The 19827-nt window shown below is 45.0% G+C and overlaps 1 protein-coding gene across 3 annotated transcripts in view; it reads left to right on the top strand.

Annotated features, from left to right (window-relative positions):
* The first annotated feature begins 788 nt into the window (after positions 1 to 788).
* LOC129825562 (steroid hormone receptor ERR2-like) overlaps positions 789 to 19827 on the top strand; it is a 115475-nt gene continuing 96436 nt past the window's right edge. For 2 of the 3 annotated variants that reach the window (XM_055885742.1, XM_055885744.1), the window contains exon 1: positions 789 to 1521. In XM_055885742.1, coding sequence (XP_055741717.1) covers positions 1478 to 1521 — 44 coding nt within the window. In that variant the 5' untranslated portion in view covers positions 789 to 1477. Of the gene's footprint in view, positions 1526 to 19827 lie in introns of all 3 variants that reach the window. The other variant, XM_055885743.1, reaches the window with a different exon arrangement.

Below are 19827 nucleotides of genomic sequence, written 5' to 3'. Positions count from 1 at the left end.
TCAGAAGGGGGAGTGTCCTGAGGGGGAGTGTCAGGAGGGGGAGTGTCAGAAGGGGGAGAGTCAGAAGGGGGAGTGTCAGAAGGGGGAGTGTCAGAAGGGGGAGAGTCAGAAGAGGGAGTGTCAGTAGGGGGGGGGGTGTCAGAAGGGGGAGAGTCAGAAGGGGGAGTGTCAGAAGGGGGAGTGTCAGAAGGGGGAGAGTCAGAAGGGGGAGTGTCAGAAGGGGGAGTGTCAGAAGGGGGAGAGTCAGAAGGGGTAGTGTCAGAAGGGGGAGTGTCAGAAGGGGGAGTGTCAGAAGGGGGAGGAGATCCCTATATTCTCCTTTGTTTGACATTGAATTGGTTTAAACTAATTAAAGTAAATAATTGGCACTTATAATGATAGTGTGTAGTCTTCATGGATGTGGGTTGTGTGTGTGTGTGTGTGTGTGTGTGCACAGTATCTGTACGTGTGTGTGTGTGTGTGTGTGTGTGTGTGTGTGTGTGTGTGTGTGTGTGTGTGTGTGTGTGTGTGTGTGTGTGTGTGTGTACAGTATCTGTACGTGTGTGTGTGTGTGTGTGTGTGTGTGTGTGTGTGTGTGTGTGTGTGTGTGTGTGTGTATTTGCATGTTTCACAGCTACTGTACACACACACCCTTGTGAATTGCTGGACTCGGTTAGCCCCTCCCCCTGTTGTCAATTGCCAACCCCCTTGGCCGCTGTAAGGCCGGCCCCCTCCCAGCCAGCCAGCCAACAGCAGCTGTTCTATATCCCCCCTGTCTTAAAGAGCCTCTGTCCCTGCTATGGAGACAGTCAATCCACTTTCTCACTGACTACCTCAGTCTTGGTGCGCTGCGCTCTCACACGCTCACTGTTGCTCTCTCTACCCATCTCTCTCTCTCTCACACGCTCACTGTTGCTCTCTCTACCCATCTCTCTCTCTCACGCTCACTGTTGCTCTCTCTACCCATCTCTCTCTCTCTCGCGCTGACTGTTGCTCTCTCTACCCATCTCTCTCTCTCTCTCGCGCTTTCTGTCTCTCCGTATTCCTCTTTTATCCTTTTCTTCTCATCTCTCTCTCTCTCTCTCTCTCTCTCTCTCTCTCTCTCTCTGTTTCCTCTCATTCTGTTTCCTCTCTCTTTCTCTCTCCTTTCTTCCTCTCTCTCTTTCTCTCTCCTTTCTTTCTTTCTTTCTCTCTTTCTCTCTCTCCTTTCATCCTCTCACTCTATCTGTATCCTCTCTGTCTTTCTCCTCTGACACTCAAACACATACACACCCAACCTGCGGTACAGTACCTGTGAGTAGCGCAGTGTGTCTGGCCGAGCCAGAAGTGTTTTTCTAGCGAGGAGCAGGACAAGACAGGACAGAGGTGTTTTTTTCTAGTGAGGAGCAGGACAAGACAGGACAGAGGTGTTGAAGAGACCGCTGACAGATTGACGGACTGCTCACAGGAAGTGATGAGGATGAACTGACTCTTTCTGGAATGCTAAAGCTGGACTGTGATGGATGTTTCTGAGCGGTGTGTCCCCCTCTGTTATCAGGACCAGTAGGTGCAGCACTTCTTCTCTCTCTCTTTTCTCTTGTTCTCTTTTTTTTAATATTATCAATTCATCCTTTTGTTTCCTCCATTTTTATTTGAAAGAAATTTGAAAGCAGTGAGGTTTTGACATTAAATGTTAAATCACTTTTTTTTCTTCCTCGCAGTGGACAGAGTTATCTATCTCTATATTTCTGCTCTGACGTTAGGGTTCTGTAAGTTTCATCAAAGAGATAATTTTCTTTATATACTTATTTAATTTTGCTGCCAAACCAATTGGGAGTGCAAGGCTGTCCAGCTGACCGCACAATGCAAATAGAACCTTACTTAGCCATGGTAGGAGGGGTGTTGGCGAGAGGGCAGTCCAGGGCCGATCGCCCCACCACTCTCTTCATTAGGACCAGGGTCCCTCCCCCCCCGGGCCACTAGATTACCGGAATGACAGCCAGACAACCACTTTCCAGCTCTGCCTGCAGCCGTTTTACCAAACCGTTTTACCAAACCGCTGCACAAGTACTGTAAAATAATGTGTGTGGGGGTGTGTGTTTGCGTGTGTTTGTGCGAGTTTGTGTGTGTGTGTGTGTATAATTGTTAATGTACCAGAAGAGTGTGTCTACTGTAAATAGTAAAAACAAGATTGTTATGGTTCAGGATAAATTAGAGTTCATATTATTTATCTTTTTAAAACATTTCATTAAAAAAAGGATAGTTTAATAGAGTGGTCACGTGAAACTCGGTCGTTGTTTTTGTCTCAGCACTAAAACAGCTGATTCAAATAATCAACTAAATATCGAGCGTTGATAGTGTTAGAGGAAAAAGCTAAATGTGCAACCCTCAGGGTCCCGACGACCGGGTTTGGGAAATGTAGTCCTATAGCAATTGTTTATTCAAAGCATCAAAACAGTAGCATTTGTTAAGCGTCCTGAGAGATACATTTTTATGTGTAATTTTATTTGAAAAAACACTAATATATTTGACAGTTAAACAATTGGTCTTCATATGGTCTTTAGTGAGTAACTGTCAACTTTTTTTTTAATCTCCGTTTTAATTAATAAGTGTTAATTTATACAAATGTTGCAGGAAAAAAAATGTGCAAATGAAAATAAGAAAACTCAACAATTTAAATTGTGGAAGTGACACGGATGATCCCAAACTGTACAGTATATTCTAACCTTTGCATGTCTAGAGAGAAGTCATTAAATTTTACTAATTTAACTCATTACAACTATTATAACTCATTAACAAACACAATAAAATCAGACTGGAGTGGTAGAAATCACGCAGATTATCTATATAGCTAATAATAACCTAGACATGTCTCAAACAGATGATCTATATAGCTAATGATAACCTAGACGTGTCTGAAACAGATGATCTATATAGCTAATAATAACCTAGACATGTCTCAAGCAGATTATCTATATAGCTAATAATAACCTAGACGTGTCTGAAACAGATGATCTATATAGCTAATAATAACCTAGACATGTCTCAAGCAGATTATCTATATAGCTAATGATAACCTAGACGTGTCTCAAGCAGATTATCTATATAGCTAATGATAACCTAGACGTGTCTGAAACAGATTATCTATATAGCTAATAATAACCTAGACGTGTCTGAAACAGATGATCTATATAGCTAATGATAACCTAGACGTGTCTGAAACAGATTATCTATATAGCTAATGATAACCTAGACGTGTCTGAAACAGATTATCTATATAGCTAATGATAACCTAGACGTGTCTGAAACAGATTATCTATATAGCTAATGATAACCTAGACGTGTCTGAAACAGATTATCTATATAGCTAATAATAACCTAGACGTGTCTGAAACAGATTATCTATATAGCTAATGATAACCTAGACGTGTCTCAAGCAGATTATCTATATAGCTAATGATAACCTAGACGTGTCTGAAACAGATTATCTATATAGCTAATGATAACCTAGACATGTCTAGAGAAATGCTTTTCCATTTAATTCTTTTAACTCATTGAAGTCATTAGTTCTTGAGAGGAGCAACTTCAGTATAATCAATCAAATGTATTTATAAAGCCCCTTTTAACATCAGCAGTTGTCACAAAGTGCTTATACAGAAATCCAGCCTAATACCCCCAAACAGCGAGCAACGCAGATGCAGAAGCTCGGGGGCTAAGAAGAAACCTCTCAGTGTTAAACTCTAGACGGGATGTATCAGAGTTCTGCCGTCAAGGGAACACTTTACAGGATACTGTAGTTAGACTGTAGTGTCTCAAACCCTGTGAATTCTCCCTTTACCTGCTTTACAAAGACATACTGACACTGAAACTGTGTACATTGTACATTTCATAAATATACATTCGGAATAAATTAAGAATATATACATAAAGAAAACCCCTTGAATGAGTAGGTGTGTCCAAACTTTTGACTGGTATTGTATATATGATGAGTTTATGTCCAAAACGCTATATATTTGTATTTTTTAATCAGAAATAATTGCAAAACATTTAGTTATTTGTTACATTTGACAGTGTAAAACCTATCAGTACTACTTATTTCTCAGCGAGGGAGGCGGATATATGACAAAAATATGATAATTTATCTCTCTGAATAGAAACCATCAAGTAATTTACTGCATTAATATAATATATAATATATATATAGTTTAATTTAATTCCAAACCTCTATATATCCATTTTCAGAAATGTTGGTAAATTAGCTTTTATTGTTTAAAGAAAATCTGAAAGAGATTGTTGTGTTTTTTTACTGTCTAGTCATGGCATGGGGTTTGTTCAGTACCAGACATGTATTTGTTTAAAATCTATCACCTGATGGTTTCTATTCAGAGAGATAAATAATCATATTTTTGTCATATATCCGCCTCCCTCTCAGAGAAATACGTAGTACTGATAGGTTTTACACTGTCAAATGTAACAAATAACTAAATGTTGTTGGCAATTATTTCTGAATAATATGATATAGCGTTTTAGAAATTATCTGTTCATATATACAGTACCAGTCAAAAGTTTGGACGATTTTTTATTTTTACCATTTTCTACATTGTAGAATAATAATGAAGACATCAAAACTATGAAATAACACATATGGAATCATGTAGTTATCAAAAAAGTAATAACCATCAAAATATATTTTATATTAGCCACCTTTTGCCTTGATGACACCTCGTAGATACTTGGTTATTTACTATCCTTCAGTCATTATAATACATTGTCACCTCGTAGATATTTGGTTATTTACTATCGTTCAGTCATTATAATACAATGTCTCCTCGTAGGTACTTGGTTATTTACTATCCTTCAGTCATTATAATACATTGTCACCTCGTAGATATTTGGTTATTTACTATCCTTCAGTCATTATAATACATTGTCACCTCGTAGATATTTTGTTATTTACTATCCTTCAAACACCGTAACGATTTTTCTTTTTCAGAACAGTTCTATCCATATTCGAAGAAAGTCATTTTACTTAACATATATGAACAGGCTTACACCCCAACATGTGTATATAACGTATCTATACTTTAAATACTTTATATTTTATAAATACTTTATTGCTGCAATGAACGGTTGAACTTTTGATGACCTTTTGATCACACGTGTCTAAGTTTGTAAAAAAAAAAAAAGTACTTTAGCTTCAGTCCTAAAGCTGTCAGTTTGTTAGACCACAACGTAGGGCATAATAGGATTAGCGTAGGTAGCTAAGTGAGTAATTACAATGTACCTCTGTGTTACACAGCCCGTACGACTCCTACACCCGTTTTGCTCTTCTGTTTTAATTACACAACTGAAATTCAAATCGTGGCTACACAGTTTATGTTGCGTGTATGATTTACATGGTTTTGGAGTGTACTTTGGTTGCAATTATCACAGATCAGCGTTTTATTTCTTTGCTATAACCAGTAGTTTGAATTATAAAATGCTGTGAAACTCATTCAGCGGTTGTAGAAACATAACTATTGGTTTACCCTGTGTAATATAGTAAATACTACAGTAATGTCTTCAGAAACACTATACTAAATACTACAATATACTACAGTCCGCAAAAACACAGACAGTACCCTGTTTAATATTCCATTTAGAAAAGAAGACTGCTCGTAAGACAGACATTTTAATTTATTTCTACATAAAAGTACAAATATAATTCAAATAAAAAAATAAAAAATACATGATCATCTGGTCATGTATTTTTACGACCTACAATGTAACAACTTTATATGCTCTGTTATGCAAATCTATAGAATCATACTAACAGTGCCGGCATTCATTTTGTCCTGTTTGTTGCAGGACAATATCTAATCCCCGGCCTCTGTCCCTGTTTGTTGTGGGACAATATCTAATCCCCGGCCTCTGTCCCTGTTTGTTGCGGGACAATATCTAATCCCCGGCCTCTGTCCCTGTTTGTTGCAGGACAATATCTAATCCCCGGGCCTCTGTCCCTGTTTGTTGTGGGACAATATCTAATCCACGGCCTCTGTCCCTGTTTGTTGCAGGACAATATCTAATCCCCGGCCTCTGTCCCTGTTTGTTGTGGGACAATATCTAATCCCCGGCCTCTGTCCCTGTTTGTTGTGGGACAATATCTAATCCCCGGGCCTCTGTCCCTGTTTGTTGCAGGACAATATCTAATCCCCGGCCTCTGTCCCTGTTTGTTGCAGGACAATATCTAATCCCAGGCCTCTGTCCCTGTTTGTTGCAGGACAATATCTAATCCCCGGCCTCTGTCCCTGTTTGTTGCAGGACAATATCTAATCCCAGGCCTCTGTCCCTGTTTGTTGTGGGACAATATCTAATCCCAGGCCTCTGTCCCTGTTTGTTGCAGGACAATATCTAATCCCCGGCCTCTGTCCCTGTTTGTTGCAGCAGAATTAGGTATGTCAACAATAGTACACTGCATGGACAGGACATTCGTTTGTAGCGGCAGGTAGCCTGGTGGTTAGAGCGTTGGGACAGAAATTGAAAGGTTGCTGGATCGAATGCCTGAGCTGACAAGATAAAAATCTGTCGTTCTGCCCCTGAACGAGGCACTCTTCCCTGGTAGGCTGTCATTGTAAATAAGAATTTGTTCTTAACTAACTTGCCGAGTTAAATTAAGAATTTAAATATGTTTTGTGTTTGCATGCCTTTTCAAATTAAGAATGAAAATATATTTAGTGTTCGTACGCATTTTCAAACTAAGAATTTAAATATATTTAGTGTTTGAATGGCTTTTCAAATTAAGAATTAAATACATTTAGTGTTTGCATGCCTTTTCAAACTAAGAATTTAAATATATTTCGTATTCGTACTCATTTTCAAACTAAGAATTTAAATATATTTAGTGTTTGCATGCCTTTTCAAACTAAGAATTTAAATATATTTAGTGTTTGCACGCCTTTTCAAAGTAAGTAATAAACATAAGATTATGTAATGTGTGTGTCATGTTTTCTCTGTCTGTTTTAATAGAGAGAGAGAGAATTTAATTTCGGGCCAAATCCATCATCAAAGTTGCATGTTTGTAAGAAGAAAATGTATCTCGTTCCCCTAGTTACCTACAGCATGCAGCATGCGTGCAAACACTGAGTAAATCTGTCTCTGTGAGGGCTTCACCAGAGAGGTGAGGTCAGCTCAGGGGGGTGGGGGGGGGGGGGGGGGGGGGGGGTGGGGGTTGGTTCTTAGAATACATTGGTTTAACCCCAAGAGGATTCTGGGATTGTGGCTCGGACCACCGGGCCGATTAGCCTGGAGCAAGAGGTCCTGTTAGTAATGCCCTCCTCTCACGCTATACCTCCTCCCGACAGGGGATCAGAATACACACACTGACACACACACAATGTATGAGTCCACCCACCCACACACGCCTGGACGCACAGACACACTGACACACACTGACACACACACAATGTATGAGTCCACCCACCCACACACGCCTGGACGCACAGACACACTGACACACACTCACACACACACAATGTATGAGTCCACCCACCCACACACGCCTGGACGCACAGACACACTGACACACACTGACACACACACAATGTATGAGTCCACCCACCCACACACGCCTGGACGCACAGACACACTGACACACACTGACACACACACAATGTATGAGTCCACCCACCCACACACGCCTGGACGCACAGACACACTGACACACACTGACACACACACAATGTATGAGTCCACCCACCCACACACGCCTGGACGCACAGACACACTGACACACACTGACACACACACAATGTATGAGTCCACCCACCCACACACGCCTGGACGCACAGACACACTGACACACACTGACACACACACAATGTATGAGTCCACCCACCCACACACGCCTGGACGCACAGACACACTGACACACACTGACACACACACAATGTATGAGTCCACCCACCCACACACGCCTGGACGCACAGACACACTGACACACACTGACACACACACAATGTATGAGTCCACCCACCCACACACGCCTGGACGCACAGACACACTGACACACACTGACACACACACAATGTATGAGTCCACCCACCCACACACGCCTGGACGCACAGACACACTGACACACACTCACACACACTCCATGGACTATGAATGAAACATATTGTTTGTTATTCATTATGACATGTAATGCATACATGTATGTATTGTACAGTAGGTGTTCCCTGTATCTACCCTGTGTCATGTCTGACCCTGTGTCATGTCTGACCCTGTTTCATGTCTGACCCTGCGTCATGTCTGACCCTGTGTCATGTCTGACCCTGCGTCATGTCTGACCCTGTTTCATGTCTGACCCTGCGTCATGTCTGACCCTGTCTCATGTCTCACCCTGCGTCATGTCTGACCCTGCGTCATGTCTCACCCTGCGTCATGTCTGACCCTGCGTCATGTCTGACCCTGTCTCATGTCTGACCCTGTTTCATGTCATGTCTGACCCTGCGTCATGTCTGACCCTGTCTCATGTCTGACCCTGTTTCATGTCATGTCTGACCCTGTTTCATGTCTGACCCTGCGTCATGTCTGACCCTGTTTCATGTCTGACCCTGCGTCATGTCTGACCCTGTTTCATGTCTGACCCTGCGTCATGTCTGACCCTGTCTCATGTCTCACCCTGCGTCATGTCTGACCCTGCGTCATGTCTGACCCTGTCTCATGTCTGACCCTGTTTCATGTCATGTCTGACCCCGTGTCATGTCTGACCCTGTTTCATGTCTGACCCTGTGTCATGTCTGACCCTGTTTCATGTCTGACCCTGCGTCATGTCTGACCCTGTCTCATGTCTCACCCTGCGTCATGTCTGACCCTGCGTCATGTCTGACCCTGTCTCATGTCTCACCCTGCGTCATGTCTGACCCTGCGTCATGTCTGACCCTGTCTCATGTCTGACCCTGTTTCATGTCATGTCTGACCCTGTGTCATGTCTGACCCTGCGTCATGTCTGACCCTGTTTCATGTCATGTCTGACCCTGCGTCATGTCTCACCCTGCGTCATGTCTCACCCTGCGTCATGTCTGACCTCCTCTGCATAATATAGAACAATGGCATGTTGTTTATCACAAATTGTTTGTCATACATTTTCTATCAGCGTTGTGAATGTTGAAACATATTCGCTGGTTCCTTCTGTCCCTCCCTGTGTTCCCAAACAGGTTTCCTTACATCCCAAACAGGTTTCCTTACATCCCAAACAGGTTTCCTTACATCCCAAACAGGTTTCCTTACATCCCAAACAGGTTTCCTTACATCCCAAACAGGTTTCCTTACATCCCAAACAGGTTTCCTTACATCCCAGACAGGTTTCCTTACATCCCAAACAGGTTTCCTTACATCCCAAACAGGTTTCCTTACATCCCAAACAGGTTTCCTTACATCCCAAACAGGTTTCCTTACATCCCAAACAGGTTTCCTTACATCCCAAACAGGTTTCCTTACATCCCAAACAGGTTTCCTTACATCCCAAACAGGTTTCCTTACATCCCAAACAGGTTTCCTTACATCCCAAACAGGTTTCCTTACATCCCAAACAGGTTTCCTTACATCCCAAACAGGTTTCCTTACATCCCAGAGGTTTCCTTACATCCCAAACAGGTTTCCTTACATCCCAAACAGGTTTCCTTACATCCCAAACAGGTTTCCTTACATCCCAGACAGGTTTCCTTACATCCCAAACAGGTTTCCTTACATCCCAAACAGGTTTCCTTACATCCCAAACAGGTTTCCTTACATCCCAAACAGGTTTCCTTACATCCCAAACAGGTTTCCTTACATCCCAAACAGGTTTCCTTACATCCCAGACAGGTTTCCTTACATCCCAAACAGGTTTCCTTACATCCCAAACAGGTTTCCTTACATCCCAAACAGGTTTCCTTACATCCCAAACAGGTTTCCTTACATCCCAAACAGGTTTCCTTACATCCCAAACAGGTTTCCTTACATCCCAAACAGGTTTCCTTACATCCCAGACAGGTTTCCTTACATCCCAAACAGGTTTCCTTACATCCCAAACAGGTTTCCTTACATCCCAAACAGGTTTCCTTACATCCCAAACAGGTTTCCTTACATCCCAGACAGGTTTCCTTACATCCCAAACAGGTTTCCTTACATCCCAAACAGGTTTCCTTACATCCCAAACAGGTTTCCTTACATCCCAAACAGGTTTCCTTACATCCCAAACAGGTTTCCTTACATCCCAAACAGGTTTCCTTACATCCCAAACAGGTTTCCTTACATCCCAAACAGGTTTCCTTACATCCCAAACAGGTTTCCTTACATCCCAAACAGTCAGCAGTGTAGCTAGCTGCGGTCACACACACACACACACACACGGGCGGGACTGGAGACTCACACACTGACCTGATAACTCATCTTAGCGACAGAAAGTCAAACAGCCTCATGACCGTACGTTGGAAACACCTGACGGGCGTCCATTAGGAAAATGACCGTGATTTGAAGATACAGCGGAAAGATGAAGTTGACACCTGTTACTTTCCTTTATTTTTAAATGTTACGAGGTATTTTCTGACTTTAAAATATTGAACCAATACATAGAGACAATGACAGAGAGAGGATGACCGACAGAGAGAGGACGACAGACAGAGAGAGGACGACAGACAGCGAGAGGACGACAGACAGAGAGAGGACGACAGACAGCGAGAGGACGACAGACAGAGAGAGGACGACAGACAGAGAGAGGACGACAGACAGAGAGAGGACGACAGACAGAGAGAGGACGACAGACAGAGAGAGGACGACAGACAGAGAGAGGACGACAGACAGAGAGAGGACGACAGACAGCGAGAGGACGACAGACAGAGAGAGGACGGCAGACAGAGAGAGGACGACAGACAGCGAGAGGACGACAGACAGAGAGAGGACGACAGACAGAGAGAGGACGACAGACAGAGAGAGGACGGCAGACAGAGAGAGGACGACAGACAGAGAGAGGACGACAGACAGAGAGAGGACGACAGACAGAGAGAGGACGACAGACAGAGAGAGGACGACAGACAGAGAGAGGACGGCAGACAGAGAGAGGACGACAGACAGAGAGAGGATGACAGACAGAGAGAGGATGACAGACAGAGAGAGGATGACAGACAGAGAGAGGATGACAGACAGAGAGAGGATGACAGACAGAGAGAGGATGACAGACAGAGAGAGGATGACAGACAGAGAGAGGATGTGTTAAAGGGCAGTAGGCGACATTCAAAGCTATACCAACACTGTAGAGATATGTGCCGTCTCAGATCGCTGGACTACCCTCGGTCACACGTGTTATTGTCTTGAGGCAATAAAACGTGAGATGTAGTTTAGAACAAACACTATCGACATATGTGTAATAACATAAGACTAAACTAAAAGACCGTTTTGTGGTTTGAGCTTCAGTAATTCCATGACAAAATGACCGGTAAAAATGTTCAGTAACGAGACTTCTGGTGTCTTAGAAAATAAACCAAATATAATAGGCAATAACAACAAGAACAACAAAAATCATAACATTTATTCATAATAATTCATAATAATTCATATTCATAATAATCATGATATTAAAATAATAATCAGATGTCTCTGTAGCAGTGTGATTCTCTGTTCTATTGGAGCAGCATTAAAGTACAGTATTGGGTTCTTCTTCTTGTCGTTACGGGTATATTTGAAATGGATCCGTCTCAGATATTATGTGTTAGTTCTGGATTAGTTCTGGACACGTCAGTAATATGAGAGGAAGAATCCAAAAACAAAATCAATAGCTTCATGGTATTCAATTCATTCGCTGTATGTTTCCTCCCTCGCCTCCTTTTGAATGAAAAGGACAACTTAGTGATCATTTGCATAGTAGGTCAGCCTATACAGAGTTGTGTGTCGTGCAGGGATTTCCTAAAGGCCGGTTGAATTGAATACTTAGCATGAAGGCTACGCACGTACGGGTTGAATCCCTGTAATGTTGTTTTGGATGACGTCACCGGCGTGGATATCAGTGTTATAAATGTGCTGATCCGTCTCGACTTCTCATTGGTCCAGGGTTTACTTCCTGTAATCCGACCAAACGACATCAACTGGGGGGGGAAAGCAGCACTAGCATCTGTTTCATTGTGTGATTACTGGTGTTGGTCGACTGGAACGATATATTTAGAATGCCCCCCCCCCCCCCTCCATTATTTTCCCTAGTTAACATGTTGTTCAGCTGTGGGATGTGACTGAAACAGTAGATACGTCTGGACCTGGACCTGGACCTGGACCTGGACCTGGGCCTTGGCCTGGACCTGGACCTGGGCCTTGGACTGGACCTGGACCTGGGCCTTGGTCTGGACCTGGACCTGGGCCTTGGACTGGACCTGGACCTGGGCCTTGGACTGGACCTGGACCTTGGTCTGGACCTGGGCCTTGGCCTGGACCTGGACCTTGGTCTGGACCTGGGCCTGGGTCTGGACCTGGGCCTGGGTCTGGACCTGGGCCTGGGCCTTGGCCTGGACCTGGGCCTTGACCTGGGCCTTGGCCTTGGCCTGGACCTGGGCCTTGGCCTGGACCTGGACCTGGGCCTGGACCTGGGCCTTGGCCTGGACCTGGGCCTTGGCCTGGACCTGGGCCTTGGCCTGGACCTGGGCCTTGGCCTGGACCTGGACCTGGGCCTGGGCCTGGACCTGGGCCTGGGCCTGGACCTGGACCTGGGCCTGGACCTGGGCCTTGGCCTGGACCTGGGCCTTGGCCTGGACCTGGACCTGGGCCTGGGCCTGGGCCTTGGTCTGGACCTGGGCCTGGACCTGGGCCTTGGCCTGGACCTGGGCCTGGGCCTGGACCTGGGCCTGGGCCTGGACCTGGGCCTGGACCTGGACCTGGGCCTGGACCTGGGCCTTGGCCTGGACCTGGGCCTTGGCCTGGACCTGGGCCTTGGTCTGGACCTGGGCCTTGGTCTGGACCTGGGCCTTGGCCTGGACCTGGGCCTTGGTCTGGACCTGGGCCTTGGTCTGGACCTGGGCCTTGGCCTGGACCTGGGCCTTGGCCTGGACCTGGGCCTTGGCCTGGACCTGGGCCTTGGCCTGGACCTGGGCCTTGGTCTGGACCTGGGCCTTGGTCTGGACCTGGGCCTTGGCCTGGACCTGGGCCTTGGCCTGGACCTGGGCCTTGGCCTGGACCTGGGCCTTGGTCTGGACCTGGGCCTTGGTCTGGACCTGGGCCTTGGTCTGGACCTGGGCCTTGGTCTGGACCTGGGCCTTGGTCTGGACCTGGGCCTTGGCCTGGACCTGGGCCTTGGTCTGGACCTGGACCTTGGTCTGGACCTGGGCCTTGGTCTGGACCTGGGCCTTGGCCTGGACCTGGGCCTTGGCCTGGACCTGGGCCTTGGTCTGGACCTGGGCCTTGGTCTGGACCTGGGCCTTGGTCTGGACCTGGGCCTTGGTCTGGACCTGGGCCTTGGTCTGGACCTGGACCTTGGTCTGGACCTGGACCTTGGCCTGGACCTGGGCCTTGGCCTGGACCTGGGCCTTGGTCTGGACCTGGGCCTTGGTCTGGACCTTGGTCTGGACCTGGACCTTGGTCTGGACCTGGGCCTTGGTCTGGACCTGGGCCTTGGTCTGGACCTGGGCCTTGGCCTGGACCTTGGTCTGGACCTGGGCCTTGGTCTGGACCTGGGCCTTGGTCTGGACCTGGGCCTTGGCCTGGACCTGGGCCTTGGCCTGGACCTGGGCCTTGGTCTGGACCTGGGCCTTGGTCTGGACCTGGGCCTTGGTCTGGACCTGGGCCTTGGCCTGGACCTGGACCTTGGCCTGGACCTGGACCTTGGTCTGGACCTGGGCCTGGACCTGGGCCTTGGTCTGGACCTGGGCCTTGGCCTGGACCTGGGCCTGGGCCTGGACCTGGGCCTGGGCCTGGACCTGGGCCTGGGCCTTGGTCTGGGCCTGGGCCTTGGTCTGGACCTGGGCCTGGGCCTTGGTCTGGACCTGGGCCTTGGTCTGGACCTGGGCCTTGGTCTGCTCTAAGTAACAGCGACAACATCTGATGTCCTGACGGAGAATTAGGAATTAGAACTTTAGATTTTTACTGATGGACAGAGAGAGCAGGTGGTTGTGGGGAAAGTGCTGGCTTTGAGCCTCCCTGTTCCGCCAGATGCAGTGTGACACGTGTATTAATGACGTTAGCTGCTAGCTGGTCTGGGGTGTGACAGGGGCACAGTACAGCTCTATAGCAGAGTGGTGTATGGTGTGATGTTTCAGTTTGACGTTTTACTGTCACGTGCACCAGTACAGTGAAATGACATTCTTGCTTGAACTTACCCAACAATGCCAGGCCCAGGTCCAGGCCCAGGTCCAGGCCCTGCATAAAAACAAGTAGAACAAAACCAACCAACAATAGAAATAAGAAGAACAGAAGAAAGTAAGTAAGCTATATACAGTTCCAGGGTCAGTAGCTATATACAGGGACAGTTCCAGGATCAGTAGCTATATACAGGGACAGTACCAGGGTCAGTAGCTATATACAGGGACAGTTCCAGGGTCAGTAGCTATATACAGGGTCAGTAGTTATATACAGGGTCAGTAGCTATATACAGGGACAGTTCCAGGGTCAGTAGCTATATACAGGGACAGTTCCAGGGTCAGTAACTATATACAGGGACAGTTCCAGGGTCAGTAGCTATATACAGGGACAGTTCAGTTCCAGGGTCAGTAGCTATATACAGGGTCAGTAGCTATATACAGGGACAGTTCCAGGGTCAGTAGCTATATACAGGGTCAGTAGCTATATACAGGGACAGTTCCAGGGTCAGTAGCTATATACAGGGACAGTTCCAGGGTCAGTAGTTATATACAGGGACAGTTCCAGGGTCAGTAGCTATATAAAGGGACAGTAGCTATATACAGGGACAGTTCCAGGGTCAGTAGCTATATACAGGGACAGTTCCAGGGTCAGTAGTTATATACAGGGACAGTTCCAGGGTCAGTAGTTATATACAGGGACAGTTCCAGGGTCAGTAGCTATATACAGGGACAGTTCCAGGGTCAGTAGTTATATACAGGGACAGTTCCAGGGTCAGTAGCTATATACAGGGTCAGTTCCAGGGTCAGTAGCTATATACAGGGACAGTTCCAGGGTCAGTAGCTATATACAGGGTCAGTTCCAGGGTCAGTTCCAGGGTCAGTAGCTATATACAGGGACAGTTCCAGGGACAGTAGTTATATACAGGGTCAGTAGCTATATACAGGGACAGTTCCAGGGTCAGTAGCTATATACAGGGACAGTAGCTATATACAGGGACAGTTCCAGGGTCAGTAGCTATATACAGGGACAGTTCCAGGGTCAGTAGTTATATACAGGGACAGTTCCAGGGTCAGTAGTTATATACAGGGACAGTTCCAGGGTCAGTAGCTATATACAGGGACAGTTCCAGGGTCAGTAGTTATATACAGGGACAGTTCCAGGGTCAGTAGCTATATACAGGGTCAGTTCCAGGGTCAGTAGCTATATACAGGGTCAGTAGTTATATACAGGGTCAGTAGCTATATACAGGGACAGTTCCAGGGTCAGTAGCTATATACAGGGACAGTTCCAGGGTCAGTAACTATATACAGGGACAGTTCCAGGGTCAGTAGCTATATACAGGGACAGTTCAGTTCCAGGGTCAGTAGCTATATACAGGGTCAGTAGCTATATACAGAGACAGTTCCAGGGTCAGTAGCTATATCCTGTCTAGGATCAGCGTGGCGCTAGCGGCACACCCCCCCCCCCCCCCCCCCACTGAAAAACCAGTGCCGCGAAATTCAAAAAAAATATTTTTTTAAAATATTTAACTTTCACACATTAAAGTCCAATACAGCTAATGAAAGACACAGATCTTATGAATCCAGTCAACATTTCCGATTTTTAAAATGTTTTACAGGGAAGACACAATATGTAAAGATGTACATCTATTACCTAAAAACACATTAGCATATTCCACCATCTTTTATTTGTCCACCAACACCAGTAGCCATCACCAATTCGGCTAAACTAAGATATTTATAGCCCCTAACCAACAAAAAAACTCATTAGATGACAGTCTGATAACATATTTATGGTATGGGATAGGTTTTGTTAGAAAAAAGTGCATATTTCAGGTAGACTTCATAGTTTACAATTGCACCCACCATCACAAATGGACTAGAATAATTACAATGAGCAACGTGTTTACCTAACTACTAATCATCAAACATTTCGTAAAAATACACAGCATACACGAATCGAAAGACACAGATCCTGTGAATACAGACAATATTTCAGATTTTCTAAGTGTCTTACAGCGAAAACACAATAAATCGTTATATTAGCTTAGCACATAGCAATTAGCAGCCCAGCATTGATTCTAGCCAAAGTGAGCGATAAAAGTCAACATCGCCAAAAGATATTAATTTTTTCACTAACCTTCTCAGAATTCTTCCGATGACACTCCTGTAACATCACATTACAACATGCATATACAGTTTGATCGAAAATGTTTATATTTAGCCACCAAAATCATGGTTAGACAATGTGAAATGTAGACAAGCTGGTAAAGAAAACGTCCTTGCGCCACTTAGACAGTGATCTACTCTTATACATAAATACTCATAAACGTGACTAAAAAATATAGGGTGGACAGGGATTGATAGACAATTTAATTCTTAATACAATTGCGTTATTACATTTTTTAATTTATCCTTACTTTTCAATACAGTTTGCGCCAAGCGAAGCTACGTCAAAAAACATGGCGTCCTAAGCCACTAAAATGTTTCGACAGAAACACGATTTATCATAATAAAAATGTCCTACCTTGAGCTGTTCTTCCATCAGTATCTTGGGCAAAGGATCCTTTCTTGGGAGAAATCGTCTTTTGGTGGAAAGCTGTCCTCTTGCCATGTGGAAATGTCAACTATGTTCGGGATGAACTGAAAAGCGCACCCAACTTTTCACATCGTTGCAAAAATAAATGTCCCAAAATCGCACTAAACGGATATAAATTGCTATAAAACGCTTTAAATTAACTACTTTGTGATGTTTGTAACTCCTATAACGAGTGAAAAGATGACCGGAGAAATATAACAGGCTAAACTAACGCTTGGAACAGGAGAGGGTCGGTGTCTTCCACGCGCGTTACGCAGCAAGAAAAGACTTGCTAGCTAAAGGTTTTTTTCATTTGTAGGGCCTGTGAACGAGCAATCGAGCCCGTTGGAATCGTCATCACGTAAAGGCATCCAGGGGAAGACGTAAGAAGTGTCCGTATAGTCATAGCAACGACAGAGCCCTTTTAAATGACTTCAGAAAAGTGGCCAACGTTTCTCAAATCTGACTCCATGTCAGGGAAATTGCTGTAGAATGGGCTCTGTTCCACTTAGAGACAAAATTTCAACTCCTATAGAAACTATAGACTGTTTTCTATCCAATAATAATAATAATATGCATATTGTACGATCAAGGATTTTGTGGGAAGCCGTTTAAAAAATTAGCCACATTAGCATAAATAGTCTAAACAGCGCCCCCATCCCCAACAGGATATACAGGGTCAGTAGCTATATACAGGGACAGTTCCAGGGTCAGTAGCTATATACATGGACAGTTCCAGGGTCAGTAGTTATATACAGGGACAGTTCCAGGGTCAGTAGCTATATAAAGGGACAGTAGCTATATACAGGGACAGTTCCAGGGTCAGTAGCTATATACAGGGACAGTTCCAGGGTCAGTAGTTATATACAGGGACAGTTCCAGGGTCAGTAGTTATATACAGGGACAGTTCCAGGGTCAGTAGCTATATACAGGGACAGTTCCAGGGTCAGTAGTTATATACAGGGACAGTTCCAGGGTCAGTAGCTATATACAGGGTCAGTTCCAGGGTCAGTAGCTATATACAGGGACAGTTCCAGGGTCAGTAGCTATATACAGGGTCAGTTCCAGGGTCAGTTCCAGGGTCAGTAGCTATATACAGGGACAGTTCCAGGGACAGTAGTTATATACAGGGTCAGTAGCTATATACAGGGACAGTTCCAGGGTCAGTAGCTATATACAGGGACAGTAGCTATATACAGGGACAGTTCCAGGGTCAGTAGCTATATACAGGGACAGTTCCAGGGTCAGTAGTTATATACAGGGACAGTTCCAGGGTCAGTAGTTATATACAGTGACAGTTCCAGGGTCAGTAGCTATATACAGGGACAGTTCCAGGGTCAGTAGTTATATACAGGGACAGTTCCAGGGTCAGTAGCTATATACAGGGTCAGTTCCAGGGTCAGTAGCTATATACAGGGACAGTTCCAGGGTCAGTAGCTATATACAGGGTCAGTTCCAGGGTCAGTTCCAGGGTCAGTAGCTATATACAGGGACAGTTCCAGGGACAGTAGTTATATACAGGGTCAGTAGCTATATACAGGGTCAGTTCCAGGGTCAGTAGCTATATCCAGGGTCAGTAGCTATATACAGGGACAGTTCCAGGGTCAGTAGCTATATACAGGGACAGTTCCAGGGTCAGTAGTTATATACAGGGACAGTTCCAGGGTCAGTAGCTATATACAGGGACAGTTCCAGGGTCAGTAGTTATATACAGGGACAGTTCCAGGGTCAGTAGTTATATACAGGGACAGTTCCAGGGTCAGTAGTTATATACAGGGTCAGTTCCAGTGTCACGATCGTCTTGCTGTGAGAGATTGGACCAAGGCGCAGCGTGTGCAAAATACATCCTCTTTTATTTAGTAGAGAGAGGGAAAAAACACGAAACGATTACTATACACAAACTAACAAAATAACAAACTGATTTAGAAGAGAGAGGGAAAAACACGAAACGAATACTATACACAAACTAACAAAATGACGACCGTGAAGCTAATAAGACAAATAGTGCTGACACAAACACTATACATAGACAATTACCCACAAACAGCTAAAGCCTATGGCTGCCTTAAATATGGCTCCCAATCAGAGACAACAATAACCAGATGTCTCTGATTGAGAACCAATCTAGGCAACCATAGACTTTCCTAGACACCTACACTGAACACTAACCCATCTACTCTACTTAACCCCCTACACATTACAACCACCCTAGACAATACAAAAAGCACATACCTTCCCCATGTCACACCCTGACCTAACTAAAATAATAATGAACACAAAGATAACTAAGGCCAGGGCGTGACATCCAGGGTCAGTAGCTATATACAGGGTCAGATACAGGGTCAGTAGCTATATACAGGGACAGTTCCAGGGTCAGTAGCTATATACAGGGACAGTTCCAGGGTCAGTGTAACGGTGGTCCTCCTCCTCTTCAACCGAAAAGGAGGAGTAGTGATGGAACCAAGGCGCAGCGGGTTGTGAACACATAATTTATTTAAAGAAAACACGAAAACACGAACTTGACTATAAACTAACAAAACGGTGTAGACAGACCTGGACGACGAACTCACATAAACACGAAGAACGCACGAACAGGGAAAAATAGACTACACAAAATGACGATGTACAAAACAAACCGAACAGTCCCGTATGGTGCGACAAACACTGACACAGGAGACAACCACCCACAACGAACACTGTGAAACAACCTACCTAAATATGACTCTCAATTAGAGGAAAACGCCAAACACCTGCCTCTAATTAAGAGCCATACCAGGCAACCCATAAACCAACATAGAAACAGAAAACATAGAATGCCCACCCAAACTCACGTCCTGACCAACTAACACATACAACAAACTAACAGAAATAAGTCAGGAACGTGACAGTCAGTAGCTATATACAGGGTCAGTTCCAGGGTCAGTAGCTATATGCAGGGTCAGTAGCTATATACAGGGTCAGTTCCAGGATCAGTAGCTATATACAGGGTCAGTTCCA

Source organism: Salvelinus fontinalis, chromosome 27 (genome assembly GCF_029448725.1).
Source record: "Salvelinus fontinalis isolate EN_2023a chromosome 27, ASM2944872v1, whole genome shotgun sequence".
NCBI lineage: Eukaryota > Metazoa > Chordata > Actinopteri > Salmoniformes > Salmonidae > Salvelinus > Salvelinus fontinalis.
The sequence above is the reverse complement of the archived record's forward strand: the minus strand, read 5'-3'. Positions and strand labels throughout refer to the sequence as shown.